Source organism: Apostichopus japonicus, chromosome 2 (assembly GCF_037975245.1).
Source record: "Apostichopus japonicus isolate 1M-3 chromosome 2, ASM3797524v1, whole genome shotgun sequence".
Taxonomy (NCBI): Eukaryota; Metazoa; Echinodermata; class Holothuroidea; order Aspidochirotida; family Stichopodidae; genus Apostichopus; species Apostichopus japonicus.
Window position 1 is genome coordinate 19,260,615 of NC_092562.1, and position 20,562 is coordinate 19,281,176.

Here is a 20,562-nt window from a genome sequence, read left to right on the forward strand (position 1 = left end):
CTAGAGTTTCCATTTGAACATAATGTCACATAGACAGTGGTTACATAAGAAGCATGTTAGCTAAACTAATGTAAGGCTCACTTCAATATCATTGCCATAGGTCCCGGCCGACTATGGCCTTCAAGGAAGGCCGTCAACGAACTGGATCATTCATACGGCTATTCTGACGTCAAAATGACCCAATAATCCCAATAATCTTTGATTTCAAACATACGTTACGTTTGCTGGCTTAACTTTAAACTTAGAAGTTTGTAAACTGGTAAGTTGGTATGAGAAAAACGGACTTGGAATTGGATCCCAATGACTCGGTCTCGGCTATAGGCTATAACTGTTACAAATTATCTTTGACCACCATGTTCACAAAGTAGTAGTAAACTGTGCGCAATATACGGTATTAAGAAACGAAGTAGCCTATAAGCATTTCGTTCTCGCGGTATTGTGTTTACAGCTATATGTAAATAAAAGACCTCCCTTCGGAAATGCATGTACATTGTACGTCCATCTTCGTTGGGTGCAGATATTTTTAAGGAGATACAAGAAAATAGAGCACTAATATATATATATATATCATATGTCATCAAAGGTTATTTTAAATGGAAGAACATTGTAAAGAAAGAGTTGAAATCCAGAAATTATCTGTAATGATATATACCACATTGTATCACGAAGCCAATATTGCTTATACCCAAAGAATAATACGCCAACCTTGTCAAGGAAATGTGTTTGGCTGTATAGTTAAAGTATATTTTCATAACGAATGAACATACTGATATTAACGTAAATTAATCCATATATATAGGAAGACAGTCTTTGTGATGGATATATTTAAGATATGGAGATAAACTCATAAGAAACTAATTATTGCCAATTATAAATGCACTAACGATATAACTCTTAGAAATTAGGATTGTAATATTTCTCTATGTGTGTTAAACTCCAGTCAAGCAAATACAGCAACGATAACAACTGAATCTGTGTCTCGTAGATTCGCGATATCATTTTGTTTTAATATGTAATTTCTGCAAAGCGCTATGCAGGTACTAGTCCGTAAGTATACATTTTACCCGAACTTTCGGTAGCTATCATGAGCTTCTCCTCACCATCTACTACGGATGTGGTAATGTACTGTGCGTAGTCATCAACGGACATTGATGTTAGTAATGGCCGACCATCTCGACTGTATTGTGTTAGCACAGTGTTCCGCCCACTTTTATCATGCCATTGCATGTAGATGAACCCTCCCATGCCTATGCACACACGGTGAGGTCTAACGCCAGCTCCACTTAGATTTGGTTTGGTGAATTCATACACCACCTTACTCTCTGAAGTCATCATGGTAACTGCATATGAGTTACTACCAAAATAGTCACAGATCAGAAGATTACTGTCGTGGACAGTGATATCAAATGATCCCCTGATTACATCAGGTAGTACTATGATGTGACTGTTATTTAGCTGATAATCAAATACATACACTTCTCTGCTGTTAGTACCAACAATGATTTCATTCTTGGAGGGATTCGTGATAACAGACAACACATGCCTATCATCTGGCCACGTCTTAACCATATCACTGATGTTCTTCTTTTGGTAAGAAGAGTCAGAAATATTATAAATACCGATTTCATCCGGTACGCAAACTGTAATGACATTGAACCCTGACAAATTACAACAGAAACGAAATGCCTGAAGCCCATATCTCTTATTTCTATTTAAAACCTTCTGATTTAATATTTCTCCTTTCATGTTAGTGACAGTGATGTGTGATTCCTCTTTTGATACAATACCAGTCATAACGATATTACCATCGCTACTAATTGTCATATCGGTGATCGCGTAGCCTTTAGCTTTGATTCCCGCAACATCAACAACAGACTCTGCGCTTTCTGTAATGACAACTTTATCAGATATAACTTTTGTTATATCACCGATGACAAAATCAGATAAAGATTCTAACTCTGGATATTCTTGTTTCATTTCTTCGAGCATACGTTCACTGGCTGCTCTTATGTCGGGAACGCACTGAGCGTCTGTCCAATCGTCATTACATGCAAGAATGCTAGAAGACGTTGCTGATAAGTTTTCGTACCGTTTAATAAGTTTCTTACATTTATTTAGTATTTCTTCACATTTGTTTTTGTTTTGACTTGTTAGAAGATCTTTAGCTGTTGTCAAGGTCTTGAAATTACTTTCTAACTTCCCGAGTTTTTTAAAGAATTCACCCTCCGTTTCCTTACAATTGTCCTTAAATTCTTCCAATTCCTGGTCATATTTGACATCGGTACTTTTCATATTTTCTTCATGTTTCATGATCAAGCGGTTCATTTCCTCTTCATGTTTAACAGTTATTTCACGTTTTTCACATCCTCTTCTATTTTCTATGTCTGCAGCTCCTTTTTCTCGTTCATCATTACATTCAGCAAGTTTATCCTTTATTTTCTTTGCCTGTTCCTCGTGTTGACTTATCAACAATGATGTCTTTTTTATAGCATTCTCATTCAATTTTACTAGCGCCATTTGAACCTTCTCTGGTAACGCATATAGTTTATTTTTGTGTTTGCTTAGTTCAGCGAGGTTCCGATTCAGTAATGTCCTTTCCTTCTTGGCTAGATGAGTCACATCTATAAGATCATGACCTTTATGCTGACCGATAGTGCAGATAAAGCAAACCGGTTCATTTTGGCATGTACCACAGCACAATTTGGCTGCTTCTTTGATATGAAAATGGCACCTGGGATCTTCCGTCATTGCAGCTATTTCCTCCATGGTCAGGTTCTTAGCTGCCATATTTTCCAATTTCAGAGTGCTTGGTTGGTGATCAGTAAACATTTTATTACTGATATGAACCTTGTAACATTCGTCGCATAAAAAATCTCTACATTTAAAACAGTAGGCGGAACATACCACATCCTTTGAACAGCTCACACACTGCTTCAAATCTTTCTTTTCGAATGATTTACGCAATTCTATGAACTCGAGCATACTCTTCATATGAAAATCAGTCTTAAAGCCGTCCGATCCATCCTCTGGTATACAACATCGCTGTTTACAAAGTGGACATTCAATAGTCCCATCATGGCTGGCTTGAATAACTGTTCTCAAGCAATCTTTACAGTATCGATGAAGACATGGTAACAGTTTCGGCTCATTAAATTGATCCAAACAAACAGAACACATGAAGAAGTTTTCTGTCAGGTCTTCTATGAAAGGGTTCCAGGATGCCATGTTGATGATGATCGTTAACTCTCACTTGAAAAAACTGTACTCAGTTTCGTCACAATCTATGAAAAAGTTCAGGAAAAGAAAGGGAGGGGGTTTAACAAATTATTATTTATCCCTGTATTTCATAAAATATGAATGGAAATACAAACATACATGCATAACCCATTCAAAATGGTTTAGCCACAGAAGTGCTAAAGTATTTCTGGCCAGTGTTTAACCCGTCCTTCATCTCCAAACTTTTGGAGAAGGTTGTGTGTGCACGACTTGAGCGACACTTGCATACCAATGCCCTTCACGAACAGTTTGGACTTCAGGACATTGCATCGAAGTAGTTTGAGTCAATATCTGTCCAACCGATTTCAAACAGTTTGCATTAATATCGAGCTTTCGGAACCATTACCTCTAGAGTTTGATGTTCCACAGGGATCCGTGTTTTGGCTTCAAGCTATTCACTATGTACACAATCGTACATGGGCTATCATTGAAAAGAGTTAAACTCGAATCATGGGTACAATCTACTTTGGTTCAAATCTGCAAATGGAGTCATAGTATAGAATGCTTTTAAGTTTATGGTAATACACACTTCCATTTTAAACTATTTAGAACAATTAGGAAAGTAACTCCCCCAATAAACATTGATTTGCGTGCTTGGTATCTGGTAAAATTAGTCAAAAATTTGTGAAATGTTTTGGATACGTAATTGCCAATACAATTGTGTACAAAGATAGCACGATAGAACGATAGCATGAAGACTGCAAATCTCACAAGGCCTTTCATTGGAGACTGACATTAACGAGCCTGAAGGTTGTCCAATCAACTTGAATTTTATCTCAAGAGAGAGGGAATGTTGCCTTGTGAGGTAATCCGAAAGGAAGTATTGATTTTTATATTAAGGGGCCTTGGAAAAGAAAGACCCCATATCGATGAACGGATTATTATACACTCTGAAATTATAACGGCGGAAAGAGACTAAAATAGTCAATATGGTTTTCCTCTTTAAATGAAACGAACCTAAATAGTGTTAATCACGACTTAAATGTGACCTCTGGTCAACTCAAATAAGATGTTTTGCTTGTACTTGCTTAGTTATATCCACAGGCCAAAAATGCAGATCACATATGACCTTTGACTTCCACGGAAAACAATAGGATTCTTCTACTTAAAAGGTGCATCCACGTATCTAATTGGAGTTCATCCACTGTACAGTTCTTGAGTTATCGTGTTTGCAAACCAAGGTGTCATACACACACACTACCATCATCGCAAAGATTCCTTTCTCCTTCGGCAGGGAATGAAAAAATGAATGATAACAAATCAATCAATAAATTATTGAAATGCATACGTTTTATTTTTGCGTGTAGAGCTATACTGAGTTTTCAGAGTATTTCTAAATTAGAATAAGAATGACAATTAACTATATTCAATAAAACTTAACTATCTGCTAGTAATGTTGAATTATATATACATACATATACATAGCATCAGATATAAACCAACTCATTGTGCTATCCTCGTTGCGTAACAATATAGTCCTCTGCATGTTCGACGTTAAATAGGGAATCCAATTAATGCAACTAATGTGAGCAATAAGATCAAAACTAATCCATCATTTTTCGCATAAGTAATGTCATTTAAAACATTACAACATTTTTATGGAACTATACAAAATGTCCAATCTAAATGGCCCTATGTGATTTCCATATTTTAAAAGCTCTCCCTTTCATAACTACGTGACACCAGAGGCCTAACATGATTTTGAGCAATATGACTTTGATACTTGGGCAGTCGATCTACCTCGGCAGCTATATACAGATAATATATGTAACGGCTGATTCAACAACTAATCTTACCAATTATGATGTTCTTTTCCTCGTGATCTCTAAAAGCACCAACAAGAGGCTAGGAAACATTTAGGGTTTCTAGGAACTATTTAAACCTGACTTTTATCCAAGAAAAAAAAAACTTTTTGTTCAACATTGATAAATTTACCAGAAATTATATTGCTTTTAATGACGTTTGCACTCGGGTATAAAAATATGGTATATATAAGGGAAAAATCTACGCTATGACTGTCATTGTCTTTAAACCTTCAAAATGTGAGTTAAAAAGGCAAATGCATTGTAATCATACTGCAGATACATAAATTTGAGACAAAAAATAACACAATCAGAAAATTATTCTTTGTTTGTACCAACTTATGTATTTCATGTTATATTTTATCTACATGACCATAAACTGAAATTTAGTAGGTTAATTTCTTACATGAATAAAGGAAGAAAAATACCTCTTGTCCCTGTACAAAAGTGAATCAGTGAAACAAATACACCCCACAACTGCAAGGGAGTGTCAATTAGCACCAAGGAGAAACACCATTAATGGCTTACAATACAGTTCTGAGGGGCGTACCAATACGCCCCGCTACTGGTTGGAGTGTCATTTAGCACCAAGAAGTAACAACATTTAGTGGCTTGCAATACAGTTCTGAGGGGCGTACCAATACGCCCCACTACTGGTTGGAGTGTCATTTAGCACCAAGAAGTTACAAAATTTAGTGGCTTGCAATACAGCTCTGAGGGGCGTACCAATACGCCCCACTACTGGTTGGAGTGTCATTTAGCAACAAGAAGTTACAAAATTTAGTGGCTTGCAATACAGTTCTAAGGGGCGTACCAATACGCCCCGCTACAGGTTGGAGTGTCATTTAGCACCATGAACTAACACCATTAAGGGGCCTACCAATACGCCCTGCTACTGGTTGGAGTGTCATTTAGCACCAAGAAGTAACAACATTTAGTGGCTTGCAATACAGTTCTGAGGGGCGTACCAATACGCCCCGCTACTGGTTGGAGTGTCATTTAGCACCAAGAACTAACACCATTAAGGGGCGTACCAATACGCCCCGCTACTGGTTGGAGTGTCATTTAGCACCAAGAAGTAACAACATTTAGTGGCTTGCAATACAGTTCTGAGGGGCGTACCAATACGCCCCGCTACTGGTTGGAGTGTCATTTAGCACCAAGAACTAACACCATTAAGGGGCGTACCAATACGCCCCGCTACTGGTTGGAGTGTCATTTAGCACCAAGAAGTAACAACATTTAGTGGCTTGCAATGCAGTTCTGAGGGGCGTACCAATACGCCCCGCTACTGGTTGGAGTGTCATTTAGCACCAAGAACTAACACCATTAAGGGGCGTACCAATACGCCCCGCTACTGGTTGGAGTGTCATTTAGCACCAAGAAGTAACAAAATTTAGTGGCTTGCAATACAGTTCTAAGGGGCGTACCAATACGCCCCGCTACTGGTTGGAGTGTCATTTAGCACCAAGAAGTAACAAAATTTAGTGGCTTGCAATACAGTTCTAAGGGGCGTACCAATACGCCCCGCTACTGGTTGGAGTGTCATTTAGCACCAAGAAGTAACAACATTTAGTGGCTTGCAATACAGTTCTGAGGGGCGTACCAATACGCCCCACTACTGGTTGGAGTGTCATTTAGCAACAAGAAGTTACAAAATTTAGTGGCTTGCAATACAGTTCTAAGGGGCGTACCAATACGCCCCGCTACTGGTTGGAGTGTCATTTAGCACCAAGAACTAACACCATTAAGGGGCGTACCAATACGCCCCGCTACTGGTTGGAGTGTCATTTAGCACCAAGAAGTAACAAAATTTAGTGGCTTGCAAAACAGTTCTGAGAGGTGTACCAAAACGCCCCGCTAATGGTTGGAGTGTCATTTAGCACCAAGAAGTTACACCATTAGTTCTGAAATAACATAATAACACCATTAGGTGGCTAAGAATGCAGTTCTGAAGTCCGTACCGATACACCCCCTACTGCTCGGAGTGTCAGTTAGCAATAAGAAATTACATCATTAATAACAACAATAAGTGGCTTACAATGCAGTTCTGAAGGATGTACTATTCAGACTCTCAGATTGCTCTAATGGGCATACTGATACCCCTACTAATAATTTTTCACCAAAAAAATACAATAATAAGAGAAAGTCACTGTAACCTTACCCCCCCCCTCCCCCCCCCCCCCTTTTTATTTCACACACACTTAAAACAAGCATTTTAGGATTTGCAGAGTAGAAGACCATGTGGCTGTTTCAGTGTTGCCACTTCCTGAACACATATACCCTACAAGACAATTAACCTCCCTGTTGTCCCCAAATGACCTTTGACCTTCACCAAAATCAATACACTTCTTTTAATCAGTGCTATAAACTTTTTTTTCATCCTCTGTGATCTAGGATCATCCCTAGCAACAATAGTCACATTAAGTTCTGTGCCATCATCCCATCAAAGTTTCCTTGCAATGGTTTTCCTCTTGAACGCAATGGCCAGACCAAACAGACTCAGTGTGAGCATTTCTGTGTCATCTTCAGAAAAAAAGAGAGAAATAAAACTTTATTCTACACTGACAGTCTAACCATTTTATTTATTTTTTATCTGTTGCATTGATAGTAAAAAAACAAATGAACAAAGGCTGCAAATGTTTTTTGATATGATAAGTTAGCAGAACTATACTGTCATATGATTGCAGTGCTATCACTCTGCTGTCCTCTACAATCTGAGTAATACTATGACAGAGGTCACATTTCTGCCTGTATTAGTAGCCTACATGTTGTTCCCATTATACAAGTGAAGATTCCATTTGAATGTAATGTGTCCCCTTGGAGTAATATTGAATTAAAACATTGAATTTAATTTGATGTGACATTTGACCTATGTTTCTGGGGGGGGGGGGGGGGTCAGCTAGACATAGACTTTAACCCTAAAACACCTTCATACCAAGTTTTAAGAAAATCAACCCAGTCATTGAAGAGGACTGTTTGACATAAAATTGGACACCCCACACAGACAACTTTTACCCCTCCCTCAGTCAAACACTTCCGGTGACCATGCAATACCCCACAATGAATGACCCCTATTGGGAAAACTAACCACTACCATGGCAACTGTTGCGTAATACTGTTAATGGTCCAACTTGCAAAGGAACTACAATATTGTACCTAATCCTTCCTATGAGAGTGATTAGATAACAATTATTTGAAAATTCACATACTGTAAGAGAGCGATTCTGTGTGCACAACACAAAGTTATGTGTTATGTGTAGACAAGGACTTTCCATACACACTTTCAATGTCTTAATGCATAGGTCATTGCAACCTGAATATACAATATGGAGGAATGAGATGAATAACTGCTCGGCAAAAATTCTTCTATAAAAACAAAATTCATAGTAGTCACCTTTACCTCAATGCTCATCTGATGCCTGGTTTCCCCTATTTTGATGTGCTTGTTTGCTAACCAAAGTTTTGTATCTTTACATTCTTGTCTGGATTTCTCTCTCTCAGCTCCTTACAGGCTGTCAGATTGTGGATGCCACCAATAACTTCATAATGGTATCCATTTGCCTGAAAGAAAAATTTGTTACAAAATGTGAAAATGAATATATCAGTAACTTAAGTCAAAGTAGCGTAATGTCAGACTTTTGTCCTCAAAGATCAGGTGTAATTGACATGCAAACAGAAAGCCACAGGGCTTAGTGATTCCTTTGCCTATTGTTATTGTAGGGCATTGGAGGGGAGAGTTCTACTGAGTACATGGGATCCACAGTGAAATGGAAAAAAAATCTCTTGCAACTATTAGCAAAGGAGAACTAAATGTGTACTCAAAGATATGGTGTGGACAACCCTGAGTTATCATGTTTTCAAAGGTTTTTAATATTATGGTGTATGTAGGAATCCACATGTCAAGTAAAAGATCTGTTCATGTTGTTCTTCTTGTCTAGGGCTAATATTGCCATGTGCATGGTGAGGTACCATGTTCAAGAAGTTTTTCAGACTGAAATTAACTGACCTTGAGTGACGTTGACCGAAACAGCCAAAAAAAAAGAAGACAAATGCTTAATTCCTATCAAATTTGAAATTTACCAAAACTTCACTTCTTCAGCTAGAAAAGTTGTCAGTTGTTGACCACTAGTGACCTCAAATGACCTTGACTTCTCCCAACACACTATCAGCTGAGTATTTACTAAGAGTGTCTTCATACTGAGCATTAACTTCATGCAAGCTGTACTTAGTGAGATATGTTTTCAGAATTTAACTCAAATGTACCTCAAATGACATTTGACCTCAAAAAAGTTAACATTATAGATGGCAAGTATTCAATCAGAGGAACAAATTTGACATTCTATGTAGCTTTATTCTTTGACTTAGCTCATTCACAGAGTTTTCAGGTTTAGACCATTGGTTATCTCATATGACCTTTGGCCCCTCCCAAAGCAATAACAGTGAAGAATTTACTAAGGTGGTAGATACCGAATACATTCTTCTAATTGTTCAAAGTGTGAACTATATGTAAGCTGTACATGGTGAGATAACCTGTTAACAAAGTTTCAGATTTTTAGGTGGTGTGGACCTCAAACAATTTTTGACGTACTAAGTAACAGCAAGTGGTAAGCACTCGATTGAGGGATAAGCATACTAATTTCACTTAACCTTTACTTCAGTAAGGTCATTTATGGGGTTTATAACTGTTGACCACTGGCAATTAAATAACAATTGCAGCTGAGAATTTGCTATGGGGTAGCTTTCTACCAAGTATGAACTTCATGCATATTGCACTTGTTGAATTATCAAAGTTTTCAAAATTTGAGCTAAGGCATCTCTCTCTCACATATGCACACACAAGCAGTCACTGCTGCATGGTTTTGATAAACAATTATGAAGCACTCCATTATAAAAATCACTTTATAATCAAGTGCTGATTACTCACCGTGGGTTCTGAAAAATTCTCCAAGTTTTCCAAAGTTGTTGCTATAACAGTCAGTGGTTGATATTGTGGTTGTTAAATTCTAACATAGCCTCTTTTAGTTTGGTGAGAAATTACACATTCACTTCTCTCAACTTCCGACCAACTTCTAGATTTTCTATGTCAATATTTGCAACACCTGTGGAGAAGTAAAAACGATGGTAAGTAAATTTCTGCAAAGCTAACATCAACTGACAGGGAAATGCCATACATGTTGGTATGCAAAATGTTTTCCGTAAACTTTGTAAAGCTAAAAATACTATTCAAACCAAATGTACACAGTGACTATAATGATTGTTAAAGTATGTTGAAAAGCAATGTTCAATTAATGAACACATTATTAATGGGGTTCTGACCCCTCCCCGATAACACTCAAATAAAAACTGATACTTCTATTGATGTTGTAAATTTCTGGTGAAAAGTCAACAGTTGAGGCAGTTCTTAATGGGCATGCAGTAGGAGGCATACAGATGGCTCAGTATGAAGGACACTGCACAGAAACTGATGTAAAATGAATTTAACAGCTGCCTACTGTCCTTTTAGTTGTGGGTTGCTGAATATTACTCATACAGTATGCGGGCCCACCATGGTAGCCACAGGAGGAAATTTTGACTAACAAAAGGCCAAAAATAGATTGCTGAAAATGGAAGATGATTGTTTTAGCATCTAGGACAAACTTTTATCAATGTTTTTTCGTGTTGAAAATTAACGCTTATTCAAATTCTCTTCAATTTTTTTTTTTGTCCAGTAAATTGGTGAACCAAAAGGGTTGGGTTTTTTTTTCCCTTTGTTTTTTGGTGGGCCAGATTAGATTGTCTGGCATGCTCAATCTGGCTAGTAGGGGCCCCTGTTCTAAAACCACAACAGTTCCAATTCCTGAGGCAGTATATTGTACTGCTACCGTACCTGACAGCTTCTAAGGGTTCTCACCTAAGAATGCTGCATTAACTTCCTTCTTGATGAATTCTAAAGGGCTGACAACTGGCTGATCCTTATTACTCTTCCTCTTTTTGTGAAGCACAGGTAACTTGTGCTGAGCCTTTCTTTTCTCTTTACTTCCTGATGTTGAAGGTCTGTTTTAAAGTGGAAAAGAGCAGTTAGTAAACCTGAATATGATAATATGCTAGTGTCCTTGGACTCCAATATCTCAACCCCAATCTTGGCCCAATGTCTGACCCAGAGGGGAGAAGGGGTACACATGAGGCTTTCACCCCCATGAAATTGAAGACTGTAAACATTTTACTGCACTGGTGCATGTCAGTCTCTGAAGCAATAATATTCCTTGTTACTATATTATATTGATTCAAAACTAATTATATAGTTGCAATAAACTTTTAGGATTTTGGAGTAGCCGACAACAGGAACGAAATTAGGATTTAGGAGCACTTCACGTTTTAACAATTTTGATATGTTAACACTATCCTGGCTTCACTGATTAAATAGGCTTAGGGCCTAGCTCTTGCTAGGTTGGAGTTGGAGTTGGACGTGACAATGTTATTTTCTACGAAATTTTAACAGATTTGTAGGTGCAAACAACAAAGACACGTTTTTTTTTTTAAATGAAAGCTGAAGGTTAAGGAACGTGAAGCATCAATCGAATTAGGACTCACCTTTGATGTTGTGACCTAGCCTACACAGACTTCAGTATAGAAATAGTGTGCACGCTACCTAGGGCCTAAGTTAGAGCCCGTAGAGGCCCCTTTTCTTCTAAGTTCTATTTGAGGCGTATTACAACGAACCGAACTTGTCAAAAAATTGGCAAAATCGCTTGGTCAATAACTTCCTGGGCTCCTGCCTTTAATTGTACCGTAAATTGTCGAGAGGAATAATAAATTTAAAATGCCGGTATATCCTAGTCATTGAATCAACTTGAAGTAGGCCTAACGTTTAATACTAACTCACATCATGTAGTGTACTTCACTTGTTCACCTTTGACCCTCAAGTTTTATGTCAAATTCACGTACGTACATAATATAAGCTTAAGGAGGTAGCACTTGTATGTTACTACGCGACTGTGGTCGCCGTTTTCTTGTTCGTCGGAAAATATCACAGAAACAGATTGTAGTAGTAGAAACCGTCAGGAGTGTCACTCGTTTATGGTAGGCCTTATGGGAAATAATTGCTGATTTAATGTCCGTACGAATTAAAATTATTACCGGTATTAATTCTATTTAATAACGGCATTAATTCTCAGCCAATCACCATGCAGCTTCATATGCCGGTATTAAATATAATTAATATGGGCATTAAATAGAATTAATATGGGCATTAAATAGAATTAATACGGGTATTAAATAGAATTAATACGGGTATTAAATAGACCAATCACATCAGCGAATTTTTCTACCACGTAAATAGAATTAATACGGGCATTAAATAGAATTAATACGCGCATTAAATAGAATTAATACGGGTATTAAATAGACCAATCACATCAGCGAATTTTGTTACCATGCTCAGTCTGAGCTAGTGTTAATCCCCCAGCGTGAAAGCAAGCAAGGTACAACATACAACGCAATGGCACGCATGACAGACAAAGAACAATTTTTGCATGATTTTCGTCGAGAAGCGAACGATACTTGTAGGTTATTGACAAATGTTGACCCTCAATCCCAGTCCGATGTTTTATCAGTTCGCAAAGCTTTGAACCGTCTTGTTATTCTTCCAAGAACGTAAGTTGTAGGTTGGCGCGGCGATCAGATCAGATGAACAAGTGAGAATCCTGCTGATGTGATTGGTCTATTTAATGCCCGTATTAATTCTATTTAATACCCGTATTAATTATATTAATGCCCGTATTAATTCTATTTAATGTCCGTATTAATTCTAGTTAATACCCGTATTAATTCTATTAATACCCGTATTAATTATATTTAATACGGGTATTAATTATATTTAATACCCGTATTAATTCTATTTAATACCCGTATTAATTCCATTTAATGCCCGTATTAATTCTATTTAATGCCCGTATTAATTCTATTTAATACTGGCATATGAAGCTGCATGGTGATTGGCTGAGAATTAATACCGGTATTAAATAGAATTAATACCGGTAATAATTTTAATTCGTACGGACATTAAATCAGCAATTATTTCCCGTATGGCCTACCATACTCGTTGACTTGTTAAATGGCTGTCAGCTTTGCTTGTTATTGCACTTGCTTCAAGTAGCATTTTTTCACTCACAATCAAGTCAGAATTGATTGAAATATCTTTTCTAATCAGTTTGGGTTGTAGACAAGCCACACTACATGACACGGACGGTTTTTCGTCAAAGTCAGTCTAGAGCAATGTATAGGGTGTCCATTATGTGTTTGCATGAACAACTTAAAAATAGTAATACACAAAATATGACGACAGATCATGAAGAAGTTCGAATTCAAGGTATAACGTTAATTGCTTGTCTACACTGCGGTTGGACACCTGCAATCACAAATAAGTTACGCTTGGCAGTTACATTAGCACACTGCGGTTCAAGCGTCCTTTGACTCGAGTCAGAGAACAATAGTATTCACTGTTGATGTCAGTTCTGTATGAAGATAAAAAAACACTGATAATGTGCATTGTGACAGTTAACCCACCACAATGGAGGTTATAGGTCGGTTAATTACGCGGTGACTTGATTCGGGTTTTCAAGAATGGTATGGTTTAGACATTTTATCCTTCACTGACCTTTTCAGGTTTGCCAAGCAGAATTACCAGAGATCAATGTCTTAAACACCAGAAGTTATAAGTACCATATATTTGTCAAAACTCCTTTTTATTCTCAGAGGGTTATGGAATAATTTGTCTGAGAAAGTTGTACTTGCAAGTAGTGTACGAACATGGGAAGTATCACTTCCTTGGTAAGAATGGCTTTGGGTGTTCATTTAGAATATTTGAGAACAAATGGAGAGTGAATGCTTCCAGGAAAGTACTTTTTGAAAACGCCTAGCAATTTTAGCGTGCTATGATTTGGGGCGATTGGCTATGCACTTTCAATTTATTTTAAAAGCATACCCATATACATGCAAGAAACAAAAACTCCACTTGGTTATTCTTAACACAAAATATATTTCATTATACGGAAATAAGTCCAAAAATTTTCCTCACCTTAATGCTGTTTGGGATCAGCGGTATATTTCGAATCTTCATGTAATTGGTGACAAGGGCTCTTTGGTTCCAAAAGTAGAGTCCGGACGAGTCCGAAAAAAAGAAAAATCATAAGTCTTCCTCTGCCACACACCAATTTCTTGGTCTCGTCATTTTATAAAATTATTATTTAGGCGTTTCGAACTTTTTCGCAACTTCGGCTCTACGATTTTGCGTTTGGTGCATCCGTGCATGAGCAGTCTAACCTTGTCAGGGTATAAATACGTTGGTGGTCTGAACAACTCCATGGTCTAACAAACGTATACGTATGTGTATGCAACTACCACAGTGAAAATTTACGATATCAAATAATAGTGCGGATGTTTGTGGTAGAAAAAAGACAACAAAGTCTGGTTGAACATCTCCACGTTTGCGGTCAACATCGAGAGGCCGATGAAAGATTATATTACGTAATCATTCCTATCACGTTGCGTTCTCTCACACAGGAAATGAAGGTTAACGTTTTTTAAGTTGACGACATGCCATGGCCTTAGCCTTTAATTAGAACTATAGTTGTAAATAATGAAAACAGTGTGTTTGGGGAATAGGATCATTTATATACCTACCAGTATGTGTATGCATGGAGGTCAAAAACAGGTAAAAAAAAACAGGTAAATTGGAGGTAAAAACAGTTTTCCCTCCATGGTGTATGCATGTGTGCATGCGTGAGTGTATGTATGTATGCAATGCATGTACGTGTATAGGTATGGATGGATGGGAATAACAAAGAAGCATGATTAAAAAAATATATGATGCATTTCATTGAAAATAAGGCTGCATATATATATATATATATATATATATATATATATATATACATAAATATATATTTCTATATACATATATATATATATATGTATATGTATATATATATATATATATATATATATATATGTATATATATATATATATATATATATATATATATATATATATATATATATATATATATATATATATATAGGTAAGTGATTGGAAGTAAAACAGCCAATGTTTGGTTTTTGCAGAGCTTTCGAGCAAAACTAGCTCTTCTTCAGTGCATGATCACCGAAAGTGACAAGGAGTAGCAGGAATTGAAACTATTTTATAGAGAAGATGTCGGCAAAGTTGTAAAGGCAAAGCGACTTACTGATTTCTGCTGAATTGAGCAGAAGTTTTAGAAATTCGGATTATTTTAATCCGCGTCGGATTATTTTAATCCGATTCCGTCGTAATTGTCCGTCGGATTAAAATAATATATATATATATATATATATATATATATATATATATATATATATATATATATATATATATACATATATATATATATTATTATTATTATTATTATTATTATTATTATTATTATTATTATTATTATTATAGAAAACCAGAGAAATAAGATGACTCATAATTGACAAATAAGGAGTAAAGTTTTAGAAAATATATTAGAATTTCGGTCCCCTTGGGGCCTTCGTTGGCAATACTTGGCAGTCGAATGAAAAGTACAAAATATACTAGCACAATGAAAGTTTGACGCTAGATAAGTGTAAGTTGCATTGATGGAATTAAAAACCAAATAAACCATGACTATACAGGAAGCGGATGAATGAGCAAAGAACGGATAACATGTTTGTAGAACTGATAGTTGTTAAGGCACTTAAGGGGTCCCAAGTCTTTGTCGAGGCCGGTGACTTAATACGAAAGATCCAATCGATTTCTTTACGTTTACGTTCAGTAGCGAATTTGAAGTTCGAGGCAATTAAAATACATTTTTAGTTTTTGAGAGAATGTCTATGAAGATTGAAATGTTCGGAAACGGGGAATCTGATCAAATTATCACGAAATATACTATTTGTGATTACTAAAACGTAAGCGGAACCGGGAGCCTGTTCACCTACATAATTGCCCTCTTTGCAAAGTACACAATAGAAAATGTAAATAACATACCACAAAAGAGGGAATGGGGATAGTTGACTATAGTCTTAGACCCGCCCTTACCGAAATGCCAGATCTGGCTTTATATCTGGTTTAATCTGGCCAGATCAAGTTTTATCTGGCCATATAAAGCCAGATATAACTGGATATAGAGTCAATCCAGATATGCAGATCAAGTTTTATCTGGCCATATAAAGCCAGATATAACTGGATATAGAGTCAATCCAGATATGCAGATCAAGTTTTATCTGGCCATATAAAGCCAGATATAACTGGATATAGAGACAATCCAGATATGCAGATAAAGTTTTATCTGGCCATATAAAGCCAGATATAACTGGATATAGAGTCAATCCAGATATGCAGATCAAGTTTTATCTGGCCATATAAAGCCAGATATAACTGGATAAAGAGCCAATCCAGATATGCAGATCAAGTTTTATCTGGCCATATAAAGCCAGATATGACTGGATATAGAGCCAATCCAGATATGCAGATCAAGTTTTATCTGGCCATATAAAGCCAGATATGACTGGATATAGAGTCAATCCAGATATGCATATAAAGTTTTATCTGTCAATATAAAGTCAGGTATAACTGGATATAGATCATGTTTATCCAGTTATACTTGACTTTATATTGACAGATAAAACTTTAAGACTGTATGCTCTTACATAGTGTATTTTCATAGAGATTTACATTGCACTATATTGTGGTACTGCACTTTGCATATATATATTTCAATAGTAAATCACTTACAGTGTATACACTAAGTCAAAGGGGGAATAACTATCTCTATCTGGGTTGCTAGGCAACCACTCAGAGTATAAGTGTGAAGGCCACTTTTGAACAATGGACATATGTGTTTTGATACTTTGTAGGAGTGAGATAGGAAAGGGAGCTATGTGTACACTAGTGTCCACATGGTAGGAGTAAAGAGCAGAAGGAAGTTTAACAGAAAGGATTGGTACATTAAGAAAAGGTGATGGAGATTCATAAATAATATCCTATTGATGTCAGGACATTGGCAAAGGTTTCTATAGTGAACTGAACAGTCCGAAGTAAGGAAGAAGTTTTTGGAACGGATGGCAACAAGGAATATATTTTGGGACTGAACTTCGATACTGAATGGAACATATATCGCCCTCCTGGAACTTATTTATTAAAGCAAATATATTAAATAAAAGAATAGCACAACGCAATTTAGTATCAACATCTACAGGACCACAGAAGAATAAAGAACTCAACTTTCAAGTATTATTTTTGAACAGCGGTCATTTTATGACCATAGCAGTCGGATTAGGTAACAGCAAGGAGCTTGCACATTACATATTTCCACTTTGTTCCAATCCAGTTGAGTTCTAGAACACAGCTGTGTTTATATTTTGTGTGTGTCTTGCTCTCTGTATGGGTCTCCGTACCAGAACAGAGATAACTGATCACGCTGGAAAGTTAATATCAATGCTAGTCCAGTTTTGGCCAATTATTTCCTATTTGATTGACATTTTAGCCAGATATATTTTTTTATATTGGTCATATAAAAGTTTATCTGGATTTTCTTTATATCAACCAGATAAAGTTTTATCTGGCCCAGATATGGATGCAATAAAATTTAGCCAGATCAAATTTTATATGGGCCATATAAAAGTTTATCTGGATTTTCTTTATATCAACCAGATAAAGTTTTATCTGGCCCAGATATGGATGCAATAAAATTTAACCAGATCAAATTTTATATGGGCCATATAAAAGTTTATCTGGATTTTCTTTATATCAACCAGATAAAGTTTTATCTGGCCCAGATATGGATGCAATAAAATTTAGCCAGATCAAATTTTATATGGGCCATATAAAACTTTATTTTATATCAAGTTATATCTGCCCAATTTTTTATCTGGCCAGATATAAATTCCAGATCTGCAGCAGATCTGGCCCAGATTGAAATTCCAGATCTGGGCCAGATCTGGATTTTTATATCTGGCCCAGATCTGGGATTTCGGTAAGGGCGTTACCGTTAAATATCATTGAATTTCTGTTATTGTGTGATTCCTGAAGAACAGATAAATGAAACGTTAACCTATGTGTACAACAAATTTTACATCATTACTCACTATCACACATTCCCACTAGGATATTTTTAGTATTCAACAGGGTTGTATAGTATTTAGGTTGTCCCTTGCAATTTTAAAGTGAGTGTACGCAGGGACGTAGCTAAGGCCTGAAGTTGGGGGGGGGGGGGGGAATGCAGTGGCTGAAATTCCAACTGGATGGGTTTTGGAGCCAGAAAATTCCGACTGCTGACTTGAACCCCCCCCCCCCCCCAACCCGCACTACTCGTGAACGATACGGTCAGTGTTAGTCAGACATCCCATCTTTCGCGACTGCAATTTTGTTCCGAATTTTTTTGCGGTACATTTGTAGCACTGGCCCTCACTTCACAAACTTATTAATCACTCTGGTTAAGCGGGTAAGCAACTGAGTGGAGTTATCTGCTTGATAGGCTACATAGACTACTAACTACAAAAGCTATGTTAATGTAACAAAGGGGAAAACCTTTTTTCAACAAATAATATTCGACAAAATACAGTGCTTTTTCCTAGCGCGCTTAATATTATTTTCTTGGGGGGGGGGGGCTATTTATCACTTGCATGAAAACAATTTCAATTGTTCACATCATTCCAACTGAGCATTTGGAATGAAATGAACACTTAAACATTTTGCAGAAAAATGTTGAGTTGACGACTGATACAATAAGTTATCAATTAAACATTTTGCAGAAATTTTTCAATTGCTCCATTGGGATAAAGTGAACAATTGAACATTTTGCCAAAAAATGTTCAATTGACGAGATAAGATATGTTGTCAATTAAACATTTTGCAGAAAATTTTTCATTGCTCAGATGGAATGAAGTGAACAACTGAACATTTTGCAGCAAAATGTCCAATTCACGAGATATGATAAGTTGTCAATTAATCATTTTGTAGAAAATTGTTCAATTGCTCAGTTAAAGCAACTAAGCAATCCAACATTTTTTTTCTTATTTTTTATAAGATTTTATCTTGTTATCTAAACAATTTACTGAAAAATTTCACTCTATGGGGCAAAGTTTTTCTCATGGTGATGGCACTTTAAAGCTTCCGTAGATAAGCATTGAGCGTTTTTAACGTATATGTTGTACAGTAGTTTTATTAGGCATTTTTTTTTACAGTATTCAAAATCACACGAAGTTTTGTATGGTGGAGTATAAAGATCGCGAGATACAATTTCTAAATGTGACAAGGAAAACGTGGTAAATATGACTGATTAAAGGTCAATTTTGACCGAAAATTGTAGGTCACTCACAAATTACAAGAATATATGAAATTAGAGTGCGACAGTCGGAAAAATTAGAGTGAGACAGTCAGAAATTCGGACTGTCGCACTCAAATTTTCCAACTATCATCAGTTTTACAAACATTGGGGGTGGGGTGTGAGACACCCCCAACCCTCTAGCGACGTCCCTGAGTGTACGTATACACACGGCACGTCGAATAATACACGGGCGAAACTAGCAGTGTCCTGCATTACCATTGAACTTCTGAGTTCGTATATTTTTCAAGAAACCGACACGGATACATACGACAACGTATACCAATATGTAAATGTCTCTCAAGATCGGTATGTCATAGGCACCTATAGATGACTGAATTTCCCAGTGAGGTAAAATTCCTCCTAGATGGTAATCAAACGGTTTAAGAATTTTACCCAAAGGTGACCATATTTTAATATGTAGCATATATGGGGCCAATACATCATAACTTTAAGCCTTCGAAATAACCTATTGTAGTTGCATATAACAAGGTTTGAACCTAACTGGAGACCAAAACTTCCCCGTATGCAACACCTTTGAAAAATAAAGAGGCGGGGGGGGGGGGGGGTCGGAAAGAGGATTCAAGAAAGTTTGTAATATATAGGCTTCTTAAATAGTGCAGTTCCTAAAGGGTCTACTCGTTTGTATTGGGTTTAAATGCCTTCTAAATCGCTTAATTTTCAAACAGTTTCTGTGAAGACTACTATATTTCAGTCATACTTTCTCAAGCGTGGGCACAATGCCTAAGCGTGGGCACAATAAAGCGTGGGCACACATGCATGTTAACCAATATGTATATGTGTAGTGTACGCGGCTGCGTGCAGTACATATGTTGTCTATGTATATATGTTAATCGTAATGTCTTTTTCCCGTTTTGATAGATGGGCTATAGTATGGGGTGCCTCCTATGATAGTAAGAAACCCGTTACCATTAAGTACCATTGACGTACCCATCAGTGGCGCCGCCGAAGGGGGGGGGGGGCTGGGGCCTGAAAAAATCGTGCCCCAGGTGCCCTTCCCCTTCAGATGCGGTTGTAGTGTTAAAAAAAATACTCAGACAAAAATCTTTATTTGCCTAAATTAAAAACATCAATATTGGACAGATGCAAGCCCGAAAATT

The 20,562-nt window shown here is 36.8% G+C and overlaps 1 protein-coding gene across 4 annotated transcripts in view; it reads right to left on the bottom strand.

The window, feature by feature from the left end:
- Window positions 1–858: 858 nt before the first annotated feature.
- Window positions 859–20,562, bottom strand: part of LOC139981246 (uncharacterized) — a 55,121-nt gene continuing 35,417 nt past the window's right edge. For 2 of the 4 annotated variants that reach the window (XM_071993495.1, XM_071993504.1), the window contains exon 2: window positions 859–3,281. In XM_071993495.1, the coding sequence (XP_071849596.1) occupies window positions 1,030–3,225 (2,196 nt within the window). In that variant the 5' untranslated portion in view covers window positions 3,226–3,281 and the 3' untranslated portion in view covers window positions 859–1,029. Of the gene's footprint in view, window positions 3,282–5,072; window positions 5,112–20,562 lie in introns of all 4 variants that reach the window. The other 2 variants (XM_071993487.1, XM_071993477.1) reach the window with 2 other exon arrangements.